The 12,575-nt window shown below is 39.6% G+C and overlaps 1 protein-coding gene across 5 annotated transcripts in view; it reads left to right on the forward strand.

Moving 5' to 3' along the window:
* Window positions 1-12,575, forward strand: part of ZNRF2 (zinc and ring finger 2) — a 61,580-nt gene that overhangs the window by 33,255 nt on the left and 15,750 nt on the right. For all 5 annotated transcript variants that reach the window (XR_004990679.2, XR_004990680.2, XM_036453762.2 and 2 more), the window contains exon 2: window positions 5,150-5,245. Coding sequence is in view for 3 of the 5 variants with exons in the window: in XM_036453762.2 (XP_036309655.1) it covers window positions 5,150-5,245 (96 nt within the window). In the remaining 2 variants the exon portion in view is untranslated. The remainder of the gene's footprint in view (window positions 1-5,149; window positions 5,246-12,575) is intronic.

The raw sequence follows: 12,575 nt of genomic DNA on the forward strand, positions 1-12,575 counted from the left end.
TCATTAAGATGATAACTGTGCCTGTATTTTTAAAATAAGTCTAATGAAATCTGGTACTACATATTGAATTTTGTTTTCATTTATACTTTTAAAAATTTAGAGCTTTAGTAAAATTCACTGAATCTTTAGTAAATAGATTTTATAGTAGCTAAAACTTGGTTAGACAATAAATGTAAATCTGATAGGAACAATGTGTATATTTGACAGACAAACAACTGCAAGCCATGGAGGTTCTACCCCCGCTGATACTGTTTCTAGAGCTAATGATCAAACTTCGGTCATAAGTTTTCTGCAACTGAAGGGAATTGGAAACATAAATATTTAGAAGCAAACTATTTGGGACATTGAATTTATTGTGAATTTTAACTGTGTTCTGATCAGAGTTTGAAGTGTTTTGCTTTAAGCCACTGAGTGCAAACAGTAACTGTAATGGTTAGGGTTCTGTAATAATTCTGAAAATTTTAGTTAAACTTTTGTTGCTCTTTATTTGACTTCTGTGTTACTCTAGGACCATGGCTGCTGATGGGCTTTATTCAGCTGCACTGTGTCTTAGATGAGAAACTGTGGCTCAAAGATGTATTTTTCCTTCTTTTCTGTGAATTCCCAGAGCAAATGCAGTTACTCTCTTCTTTACTTCACCTTTCACCCAACTGAAGAGAAAAAAAAATCATAGCAGAAGCTATTTTTGTCCTATTTATGAAAATAAACAAATAGGCTCTGAATGTGTTCACTCATGCTCAGTTCCAAAAGTGCATTACATACTGCTGTGGTTTCAATGTGTCCCCCAAATTCAGGTTGAAGCCTAACACCCAAGATGATGGTAATAGGATATGGGCTTCTGGGAGGTGATTAGGTCATGAGTGTGGAGCCCTCATGAACGGGATTAGTGCCCTTATGAAAGAGGCTCCAGGGAGCTCCTTAGCCCCTTACACCAGCTGAGGATACCACAAATGACTGTGTTGGCACCTTGGTCTCCAGAGCTGGGAGAAATAAATGTCTTGTTTATAAGTTACCTAATCTCTAGTATTTTGTTACAGCTATCTGAATGGCTGACAATCAATATCTTTCAGAGTTTCTCTATTATATCATATTTGTAGGTTATATGTATTTAAAACAATCTAGACAATTAAAAAAGGCAAAATATAGGATGATAGATAATGGGATATTGGGGGGGGGGATTGGCAGTAAGGTGATTGACAGGCTAGATTGAAGACAATAAAAGGAATAATAAAATAATGAGAGAAAAAAGGAAAAGCAAAAACTGCAAATGTTTATAGATTATGAATCTGCTGAAGACATAAAGTCTGTCATTCCTTCTCCTTGAAAACAAGCAAGATCAGAATAGATCCCCTCTAAAGGTTGCATGGATAGAACATTTTTGTGTATAAGATACTGTTAACGTAAAAGTATTCAAAGAATTTTTGTGAGTTTATTTGAGCCAAACTGTCGACAGTTACTGGGAAGCAGTATCTCAAGGGATTGGGATAATGCTACAGGGAATGTTGGTTTCTCATCTATTTTTATACATTGCAATTAAAGGAGGGGACATAGGCGGGTTACATGAACCATTGGTGATAGATTAGAGATGGGAGAAAGCAAAGCCGGGGGAGGGGGTAGGGGAGGCGCGGGGGCAGACCCCGGTATTGGATAAAAAGTAAAATGATAAACACATACTTAGGTGGGTGCAGGATAGTTAACAGTCAGCAATTAATGATAATAACAATGGAGGTATTTGTGGTGTCTGTCCTGGCATTCAGGCACATTAGATTGTGCCCCAAAAGGTCTGGAAAAAGGGAAGTTGCAAATTATCCAAACATTTGAAGGATACGTTATTGTAGATGCAAAAAGACAGATAGGCTCAGTTAAGGTGAAGGTTGATCTTGTCGGCGAAAGTACTGGCCTAGGACATGATTACCCACTGTAACTGCTTTTAGTTAAAGTTTTAATTTGACCATCTTTTGTGGTTACTTTAGGTCTTTAGGTTTGTAGGACTGCCATGCAGGCCTTCCCTGAACTTGTTAGGTTAGCATGTGGCGCCCCCACCCTTCACAGTACTGTTAATTGTTTATTTACAAATGCTTATGAGAGAGATCTGGTAGGTGTGTGTAGTACAGAGTGCAATGAAGAGAGCCCTAGCTCTACTGCTATCTTGTTTTATGACTTTTGGCAAAAATTTCACTTCACTGAGTTTTCTTGTCTTAGAAGGAGATTAGAGTAGATGCTAGATGCTTCCATAGGTCCCATTCACATTCTCCTAAACCTGTACCCAGATGGTGTGGGAGTTAATTACAGTGAACATGGAGAAGTCCCTCTTCTTAACAGCGAGGGTGAACCTAGTCTCAAGAGTGTAAAAATGTTATTCCTTAAGTATAATACTTTTGTTTTCTGAAAAATCAGCAACCAAACAAGGGAAAAGAAATTGCCCACCGCACATCTTTTTTTCAATCTGCAAAGAAACTTTCATTGCAGAGTTAAGCCTGGATCAACCTCTCCTTATTAGTTTATATTACCTTCCATTTCTTTTTTAATAGCTGCATAGTACTTCATTGTATAGGTGAATAATGTTTTATTCACAAGATCTGTTGCTGACCATAGGCTATTTCAAAGAGTGCCACAGTAAATTACTATGTGTGTATTTAATGAAAACATAAATTTATTTTTCTCTTAGGGTTCTGTGAGTAACGGGGATCAATTGATGGGATTCAGGGGTTCTCACTTGGAGTCTCTCAAGCAAGTGTAGGTGGAAGCTCGGGCTGCAGTCTCTTCAGCCAGAGTGCAAGGAGCTTAAACCAAAGGCATGGTGGCCCAAGGACCGAAGTGCCCTTCTCTGACCTCCTGGGTCAGAAGCAGCAATCAGCTATCAGAGCATAGGTTCCCAGTATTTGGTGGGCAGGGTCTTTTGCCCACCTTGGCTCCTGCAAGCTCTGTTTAAGCTGCTCCAGGAACCAGTTTATTGCCGCCTGTCATGTGACTGGGGTGGAGGAAGGGAAGCTGCTACTGAGCTGAGCTAAAATTAACCACAGTATACTGTTCCAGAGTTCCAAAATAGTGACGTCAGGTAGATGCCCTCGTGCAGCGGTTGTCTAGATGGAGAGAGAGATTCTTCCTACTCTGTCTTCCCAGAATCTTCTATCTTGCATATGTTATTTGGTATTGTTGGCGACACATCTTCAGGGTGAGATACTGCAACGTACTCTGTGTGGAATTGTACAGTTTTGCATTCCCACTAGCAGTGGATGAAGTGCCTGTGTCCCGTAGCCTCGACAGCAGTGCATTGTCAAGCTATTGAGTTTTTGCTGATCTGGGATGAGTAATAATATTTTAATGTAGTGATAAACTAAAGCCCAAGGAGAGAAAACAATATACAAAACTGAATTTTTAATTTAAAAAATGTTTTTTAAAAATATATGTATGTTTTTTTGATTTTTACACAGAGAGGAATTGAGAGGGATAGAGAGCTAGAAACGTTGATGAGAGAGAAACATTGACCAGCTGTCTCTTGCACACTCCTCACCGGGGATGTGCCCGCAACCAAGGTACGTGCCCTTGACTGGAATCGAACCTGGGACCTTTCAGTCCGCAGACTGATGCTCTATCCACTGAGCCAAACCAGTTTCGGCTTAAAAAATGCTTTTAATACAGTGTGGAAAATAGTGTTCGAATATGAAACCGGACTGTCAATGGGTCCGTGCTGACTGTTAAGTAGAGATAGGGTTGAATCATACCTGAGCTTTTATTCCAATACCGCCAGCAGTATAGGAGAGCAGCAGGTCATCCACTGAAGTCTGCTCTGCAGCCCCCCATAAGCCAGCTGCTTATATAGGGTAGGACAAAGATTACATGGGGAAGTAGGCAGTGCAGGCTGGGTTGGGACTCTGTTGTTTGGACAACAAGATTGTTAATCTTTCCATGATAATAGGCAGTTCTGGAATGGGAATGGACCACATTCTAACATTGACTTCCAGGTTGTCTCCCAGATTCCCTGGGGTCATGCAATGCCCAGCCAGGTTAGATTGTTCTTTCTTTTAAGCAGTCAATCACGGTTAACAGCATGATGAATATTTCCCATAACCAAAGCTAGTCCCCAATATTCTGTTTTTGCCCTTAACAAAATCTCACTCCTGAAGGAAAAAACAAAGGTCCCCTACTGGAGGGACTAAGAAATGGCATATCCTGTCCTAACCAGTTTGGCTCAGTGGATAGACCTTGGCCTATGGACAGACCACAGGGTCCGGGTTTGATTCTGGTCAAGGGAATGTACCTAGGTTGCAGGCTCCTCCCTCGCCGGGGCCTAGGTCGGGTTCATGCAGGAGGCAACCATTTGAAGTGCCCTTCTCACATTGATGTTTCTGTCTGTCTTTCCCTCTCTCTCCCATGCTCTCTAAAAATCATTGGAAAAATACCCTCAGGTGAGGATAAAAAAAAAAAGAAAGAAAGAAATTTATACCCTATGAAAGAGAAATCTTGAAAATTTCTAAAGAAAGTTGTCGTTTTTTCGTGGTGAAGGGGCAGGACTCCATGTTGATGAAAACACCTAGGTAACTGTGGTGGCCGACAGTGGCAGCAGCAGCAGGGTGATGGGGGCACCACCTTCCCCTGATCAGCCCGGTCACCTCCCACAGAGAGAGGCCAGACTGCAGCTTAGGGAACAGGCCTAAGCCATCAGTAAGACATCCCCTGAAGGCTCTTAGGCTGTGAAGAGGGGGCAGGTTGGGCTGAAGGACCCCTCCCCTCTCCAGCCCAGTGTACCAATTTTCGTGCACCAGGCCTCTAGTTGTTCTATACTGAGCTGGGAAAGGTAATTAACACAGCACAGTTAGAATACAATCATAAGTTCAGGTTAATGTAAAAAAATGAGAAAGATATGAGAGTGATGGGGCCTTAAATTAAAAAAAGATGGGGGTGTTTTGTAGTGAACCAAATTCTCCTCATTTGAACTTGTTTTATTGGAAATGGGATGATCTTATAAACTGATTTAAGTTGGATATTATAGTCACAAATTGTAATATCCCAAGTGGTACATAAGTAGTATAGTATTGTAAGTATAATATTAAAGTTTGAAATGCTCTTTATCTTTCATGCTTGTAAAACAAAATCATAGTTGGATATTTGGAATAGTTAAGTAACATGTCTCTCTTTTACTTTTTAGGATTTAAGTGCCCTGTATGCTCAAAATTTATACCCTCAGATGAAATGGATTTACATCTTGTGATGTGTTTAACAAAGCCAAGAATAACCTATAATGGTAAGTCCTGTAATTTAATGTCTTAAATGAGAATTACCTTAGATTTAATGAACTTCCTGGTTCAGTTAAAATTTAAAAGGCCAGGAAGCACCACTATGAGCCCTGGAGGCCTGCTGGTTTCAGTTAGGCTTGGTGCTTTGGCTGTGCCATTATTTCCTGACCACAGTGTCTCTAGATATTCAAAACCCTAGAAGAGATTTTCCATGTGGTTTTGGTACATTTTGAAATAGACTTGAAAACAAAAAATCAAATAGTTCACTCTTGACTTTAAATAAATGGAATAAAATAAAGGAAAAATGAGAGCTTTTCCTAAAATTTCATGAATAGAAGGACAAAATTCAAAAATTATGAGAAATTTCAGATTTTTCAGATGTACAATTTGGTTTGAAATAGAATAAGTATGAAGAATGCCAGTAAATAGTGAATCCAATTGAAAGATTGACTTAATTCAACAAATGTTTTGTGAATACACTTAAGTTAAAGAATGGTGTTAGGAACTTGAGATGAAACTGACTAAAACACAATGGACCCTTCAATCTGGGATCATCCACAGGTTAATCAGCGTAGGAACATTTAATAATCTGGGATTTCTCTTCATTAAAAAAATAATGTTGGGAGAGGTAGAATTTAGCATTGAAATGGACATGTTACTTTGAGTAGCTTTTTTTTTTTTTTTTTTTTCCAAATTGGTTTAGGAATCTCATAAGATAGTGTTTCGGCCACACTATTACAGTAGTGACAATAGAACACTTTTTCCCATTTTCCCATTTCCCATAAGTAAAAGTATTGTTTAGTAAATGTACCTTTTGGTTATATCCATACCTTTTTATATTATGAAATTGACATTTTTTTTATTTTTTATTGATTTTGTACAGAGAGGAAGGGAGAGAGATAGAGAGTTAGAAACATCGATGAGAGAGTGTCATCGATCAGTTGCCTCTTGCACACCCCCTACTGGGAATATACCCGCGACCAAGGTACATGCCCTTGACCGGAATCGAACCTGGGTCCCTTCAGTCCCCAAGCCGACGCTCTATCCATTGAGCCAAACCGGTCCCGGCTATATTATGAAATTGAATTGGCTACTTTGCATAATGCAGTTGAATTTCAGTTACTTAAGAAATAAAAAAGCTTTCCCATTTTCCCTCTAATTTCAGGCAAAAGTGATTGGGCTTTCTCATACTTACACTATTATCTTATTGTTACTCTATAATTATTATGTTTATTATCGATGTCTTTAAAGTAAATATCCTTAAATCTTAATACTCTGGCCTTGAACTTTAAAAGCACAAATGTATTTCTTTTGTCCATGTAAAATAGTTGCACACAGTCTTAGTATTCTGTACATTTACTTTTTGTACAATATATTTAGAAAACAGTCTTTTATGTGTCAATATTTGGATAAAGTCATTAAAGTTTTCTATATCACTTGTTTGAGATCTTAAAGAACCAATAGGTAGTTTTCTGCTTGGAGATACTGTAAACAGAAGATTTAGGTGAGTCAGAATCTTTGAAACAAGACTCTTTTTAGTCACCTGGACACCTCACAGCTTCATATTTGAATTCCTAGAAGTTGATTCCTTAGAGAAATATGCATCTAAATTGTGTTGTTAAACAAAATTCAGCTGAATACATTTAAATATCTAATTGACTTTATTCAGTGTTTCAGGAATTGGGCAATATCCCATCTAGCTGATACTGGGACTGTACATAATGAAGGGCTTTTACAGGCAAAGGTGGGGCCAGATAAGGAAGTTTTTATGAAAGAGCCAGTAGTTTGAGGCAAGACCATCTTTCTTGACGGGAAGATGGGTCTGTCCAGCAGATTACCTAGCTAGTGTTGATCAGCTAATTTCAGATTGACTGGCTATAGGTTACATTCCTGGGAGAGGCTGAAACTGCAATTAGGTGAGGTATTAAGCTTTGATTTGCTGACTTGGGACTTAGCACAAGTGACTCCATCTTTGGCCTGTTGTCTCTTTTTTAACAACTCAAAAGAGAATTTTATTCAGCATAGTGGTTATTAATTTATACTTCTTGCAGTCTTATCTAAAGTAGCTAGATCTGAATTTTTGAATTCTATATGTTATATGTATATGACTTAACTGTACAAACATTCATAGTGAGCAAGGAGGACTGGACTTGTTTTTTATGCTGGATGTATTTATAATCAAATTCTAGAAGCGGATGAATTGTAGAAATTTGAATATAAGTTGGTAATTTGCAGTTTCAAATTCATACTCACAGAGATGATATTCTAAATGTTAGCCTAGCCCGCAACAACTTAAAAAAAACACCTGTGAATATATCAAAATACCAAAGTCCCAGTAACTGAAGAACAGAATTGACTGATGAGGTAGAAGCTCCTCAGGGTTTAGGCAGCTGGTTCAACAGAGGTTCAGATAGGAGGTCCAGAGCCATCACAGAGGGAGGATTCAGAGTGTTGTGGGTGGTTATCTACTACTGGTGGTATTTTGGTAGGATGGGGAAAATTTCAAAACCCCACAGTGAGTGTCCGTCTGTATAGATTGCCCTTAAATCAGGGACTGCCTACTTCATATACCTTCCCTCTTCTCGTACTTCAGTTTATGCACCTAGAGATTCATTGTGTAGTCGGTGAACGTGATACAAATTTTATGAGCATACTCACTCTTCATTTCCTCGTTCCCCATCTTCTAAAATGTTTAAGAACGAGCCAAAACATGAGGTAAACATTGTCAGCAAATTCTTAGTCTTGGTTTTGTTGGTTTTTAAACTTCACTGGATCTTAGCATGTTTTGTGTCTATTATAAAGTTCAGTTTTTATTTTAGAATTCTGTGGTTGAGGGCAGTAAAATTTGTATTTAAGAAAACTTTGTTTTTTCTTTAATTGGTATCTTTTATTTGTGTGTGTGCACTTGTACCTGGAGGGGAGGGGTAGCTTGAAATAAGTTTGTCTTCTGAGAATTCATGATAAACTCATGTAGTGAATCAAAGCAGAGCTTTTTCAAATCATCAGAAAGAAGTAAGATGTTACTCTTACTCTGTTAAATTGACATATTTGAAGAAATATGTATGGAGTCATTTGGTAGGGAACTGATTCTGTAATGAAAGTGAGTTAAAGGAATCCACCTGTGTGCTGTCCTTAGGAGGAAGTGCTGTCAAGCTCACTGGAATGTGGAGGCAGATGCTGCAGCCTTCAGGTGCCTGGCTTCTGTGCGCGCGGTGCAGGCAGCGGCAACGTGCTTCCTCCCTCTGGATACTGTCTGGCTTTTCAGCCAGTTGTGGTTCCCATTATAAGTTATACACTTTGCTTTCTGCCTTACATACTACATTTTCTTGGTTTTAAGACACACATCCTTTACATACACACACTTTTTAATGTTTCTCAATTCAGTATGTTTTCTGAATGGGCATGTCTCTTACAAGTGAGGCTAAAAAAAAAAAATTGCCAGCAACCACCAAGCAGAATTTTAAATAAGGAGGTGGTTATTGTCTGAGTTTCTGTGAACTTGCCCTTCTGTGGAAGACTTCTGTTATTATTTATCTTTTTGTAAGAGAACATTTATTTGGTAAATTATAGAGGTAGAAGAAGTAATTTCTAGAAGAAATGGGCTTAGGAAACAAGGTAAGAAAGCAGATGAAGGGCCACTGGAGTTTGGGAGTGAGGATGTTGATAATTACAGGCTGGAGGGGAGAAAGGAGGCAAGGGAAGGGGAAAGGCAGGGATGTGCTCCTGGAGAAGGGACAGTGCCCGATTTCTGTTATTGGATTTGGTGCCTGTGCTCATGTGTTTGAATTGGTGATTTCTCTGGCTGAGTTTTAACCTAAGTGTGATTCCTGATTGCAGTTTTAAGTGACTTAATAAAGATTACATTATAGAGCGGCATTGAAGTGAAGTGATTTTTTTTTTTGTACTATAAATTGGCTGTCAAGCCATGAAGTAAAAAAATTAATGCAGTAGGAAGTGTCACATCTCTTACTCTATATTATGGAAATTTCAAAATAGGCGGTATCCCAGAAGAGGTTGGCTAAACTATTCTAAAACCTACATGGGATTTCTATAGAAAAATAGTTACCTTCTGTAAATATATATATATATATATATATATTTTTTTTTAATTGATTTCAGAGAGGAAGGGAGAGGAGGAAGAGAGAGCTAGAAACATCAATGATGAAAGGGAATCATTGATTGGCTGCTTCCTGCACACTCCCTACTGGGGATCAAACCCACAACCTGAGCATGTGCCCTTGACCAGAATCGAACCTGGGACCCTTCAGTCCACAGGCCAGAGCTCTATTCACTGAGGCAAACCGGCTAGGGCTACCACAGCTTTTTTATCCACTCATCTGCTGATGGACACTTGGGTTGCTTCCAACTATCGCCTATTGTAAATAACGTTGCAGTGAACATAGTTGTGTATATTCTTTTGAATTAGTGTTTTGGGCTTCCTCTGTCAAATTCCCAGAAGTGGAATCTATGAGTTAGAAGGCAGTTCCATTTTACATTTTTGGGGGTAACTCCATAATGCTCCGCTCTACAATGTAATCTTTATTAAGTCACTTAAAACTGCAATCAGGAATCACACTTAGGTTAAAACTCAGCCATAGAAATCACCAATTCAAACACATGAGCATAGGCACCAAATCAAATAACAGAGGGTGCACCAATCTGCATTCCCACCTGCAGTGTACCAGGGTTCCCTTTTCTCCACATTCTTGCCAACATTTGCTATTTGTGGATTTATTGATGACAGCCATTCTGACAGGTGTGGAGTGATCTTACTTTTTTTTTTTTCCTTTTTTTTTTTTTTTAATATATTTTATTGATTTTTTTGCAGAGAGGAAGAGGGAGGGATAGGGAATTAGAAACATCGATGAGAGAGAATCATCGATCGGCTGCCTCTTGCACACCCCCCACTGGGAATGTGCACCGGTGGGGTCCCTCGGCCAGGCCTGCACCCTCTTGCAATCTCGGACCCCTAGAGGGATATTGGAAAGTTGGTTTTGGCCCAGTCCCCACAGGTGCACTGGTGGGGTCCCTTGGCCTAGCCTGTGGGGATCAGGCTGAAACGGGTAGTCCCACATCCCTCGAGGGGTACTGAATTACGAGAGGGACCCTACCGGCGCACAAATGCATGCACTGGACCTCTAGTATGCAAATAAGATCTTTGGTTAATCTCTTTCTGCCCTCCCCCCACTTTCCCTCTGAGATTCTACAGTCTGTTCCATGTTTCCATGCCTGCCTATGTGTTGAACGTCTGCCCCCCGGTGGTCAGTGCATGTCATAGCTAATGGTCGAACAGTGAGACACTTAGCATATTAGCATTTTATATATGTAGACTAGAGGCCTGGTGCATGAAAATCGTGCAAGCCAGGAGTGGGGGAGGGGGCTCAGCCCAGCCTGTGCCCTCTCGCAGTCCAGGAGCCCTGTGATGAATCACCCCTGCAGAAGAGGCCCCGCCCACCTGCCACAGCCCACCATTGGTGTCCTGGGCTTCCCTCTTTGGGGCGATCATGGAGCCCCCCAATTGATTGATCACCCCACCAGCCTGTGGCCTGGGCTTCCCTTTGTAGGGCGATCATGGGGTGATGGCCAGGTCCCCAACCAATCGAATCCTACCCTCTGCGGCTGGCCTGACACCAGTGGGTGTCATAGCGTGGTCATCCAGGTCACCTGGATGGTCGTCCTACCGTTGGGTCAATTTGCATATTATGCTTTTATTAACATACGTATGCATAGACACAGACTATAATGCCTTGAAGGCTTCGGTTGGGGCAGCTCCCAGGAGGGGAGAAATGGGGACATCTGTAATACTGTCAACAATGAAAACAGATTTTAAAAATTTATTTAAGACCACTTTGGAGAACAGTATGGCACTTTATGTGGGAAGTGGTTATGATGTGCTGGGAGGAGTAAATTAATACAGAAACATAGGAAGACTTGGGTTTAGTGATTGCTGGACTTGGAGAGGGAGGAGTCACTGGGACTGGAGGGTTGGTGGTGGAATAACTCACTTTGTGGTAGAGAGCATAGGAGAGCAACTAACTGTTCTCAACAATATGCCAGGGATGGCTCTTTCAGATGTAAAAATTATGAAATGTGATTTTTTTAAAGGGTTTTTCTCAAGGAGAGAAGTTAAGGATTTTCACAGAAGGTCATTGAGCATTTTGTTCATTTCAAGAAAGATGTTAGAACTGTTAAAAAAAATGACTTGTGAATATTTTTTCAGTGACCACTTATTGCTTGTATAACGTTTTTTTAAAAATGCTTTTCTCCCCCTCCCCCCCTCCCGTCTCTCTGGCCCTGATAATTCAGAACACTGCCTGGATTTGCCTCAGAGTGGCCTTGAGAAGTATCTCCCGAGCCACTCCCTGGGGGTTTGGTTTCAGGGTAGGCTCTGCCTTTGGAGGATTGTATTTAACTCTTAGCATCTTAACAGTGTATTAAGGTAATGTAAGAGTAAAAGTAAAAAAGAAAAATATTCTAGATAGTCTTATTCCTTTGCCATCTAAATATTTATAGTGTTTATGATTTACTTCATTTTTCATTTTCTGCTAAACTGATTTTGGGATCTTGGGGGTCCTTGACCCTCCAGCACCTTCTAGATTTTAGTTACTTTTAAGCCCTTTAAACTGTACTTCTTAGCATTCATCTCACTTCCTAGCACTTCCCTTGTAATGCTTTTTTAACTGAAAAAAAATCTTTGACACCAGTTCTTGGTTTTGAAATACCATTTTCTGGTAGAGAGAACCAGGCTCCTTGGATAAAGGGTTAGTTCTAGGCTGGAGATCTATATTGTCTGAAAGCCAGGAGTTGCTCAAAACCAAAAACAGGAGATTAGGTCCAGGGACATGCAAAACAACCTGAAAGAGCAACACGATTAATATGGCATGGTATTGGATTACAATCCAAAGTATGAAATAAATATATGAGTGGATCAGCCCATTAATACATCCTACAGAAGTGTAAAAGTTTAACCTGAGACTTAATCCTACGAGGCAAGTCATTTATTTCTTCAATTAAAAAAAAATAGTTAACATTTCCATTTGTTGTATGTACAAGATTTTTTTCTTCCAAAATGTTCTAATGTGCTTTCTATAAAGATTTTAAATATCCCCAGATCACACTAAAACATACTGTATGTGTACGTATATAATTTGAAATACATAATCTTAATGTATTATCAGCATTATAATAGTTGATGAAATGGATTTAGGGTGATGAGAGAGCCACTTTTAGAAGCCCCAGTTTTTAGAGGGAAAATGTGAGTTAATTTTGTTAGGTTTTATATTGTGGAATTCCTAGTGAGGACTTCTATTCTGAAGTCTTCCTCTCTGGACATTTTAT

Source organism: Pipistrellus kuhlii, unplaced genomic scaffold, assembly GCF_014108245.1.
Source record: "Pipistrellus kuhlii isolate mPipKuh1 unplaced genomic scaffold, mPipKuh1.p scaffold_m20_p_26, whole genome shotgun sequence".
In the NCBI taxonomy this organism is placed as follows: Eukaryota; Metazoa; Chordata; class Mammalia; order Chiroptera; family Vespertilionidae; genus Pipistrellus; species Pipistrellus kuhlii.